General features: G+C 42.4%; 1 protein-coding gene across 1 annotated transcript in view; it reads right to left on the bottom strand.

Moving 5' to 3' along the window:
• Nucleotides 1-403, bottom strand: part of LOC119591313 (eukaryotic translation initiation factor 3 subunit G-like) — a 5353-nt gene that overhangs the window by 1254 nt on the left and 3696 nt on the right. The window contains exon 5 of the mRNA XM_037940044.1: nt 64-231. Coding sequence (XP_037795972.1) covers nt 64-231 — 168 coding nt within the window. The remainder of the gene's footprint in view (nt 1-63; nt 232-403) is intronic.

The raw sequence follows: 403 nt of genomic DNA, 5'->3' as shown, positions 1-403 counted from the left end.
TGGAGTCTTAAATGAAAGCAATCAAGATGATAATAAAATTAATGATGGCTCTTTTGCTCTCACCAGTAGGGATGACCGCAGGGGCTCCAGCTTGTCCTTGTAGGGGCACTGCTTGGTCCAATGGTCTTCCTTGCAGAGACGGCACTTCACTTGGCCCTTCTGCTGGTCTAGCAATTTCTTCTTAATCTCCTCTTGCTCATTCTGCTCCTCATCTTTGTTGCTCAGGAACTGGGGGTAGCAAAGGAGGAAAGTCAGAAAGGTCATGTATTGCCTCGGGAGCAACTTTTTTATCACTCTTTGTTGATATCACTACCAGATTTTGTTGACTAACATGCATTTCCATTACTGCTTAACTATAATTTAACTATAACCTGCAAGGTGTTTCAAGATGTAAGTGAGATTT

The sequence above is a fragment of the Penaeus monodon genome, chromosome 28 (assembly GCF_015228065.2).
Source record: "Penaeus monodon isolate SGIC_2016 chromosome 28, NSTDA_Pmon_1, whole genome shotgun sequence".
In the NCBI taxonomy this organism is placed as follows: domain Eukaryota; kingdom Metazoa; phylum Arthropoda; class Malacostraca; order Decapoda; family Penaeidae; genus Penaeus; species Penaeus monodon.
The sequence above is the reverse complement of the archived record's forward strand: the minus strand, read 5'-3'. Positions and strand labels throughout refer to the sequence as shown.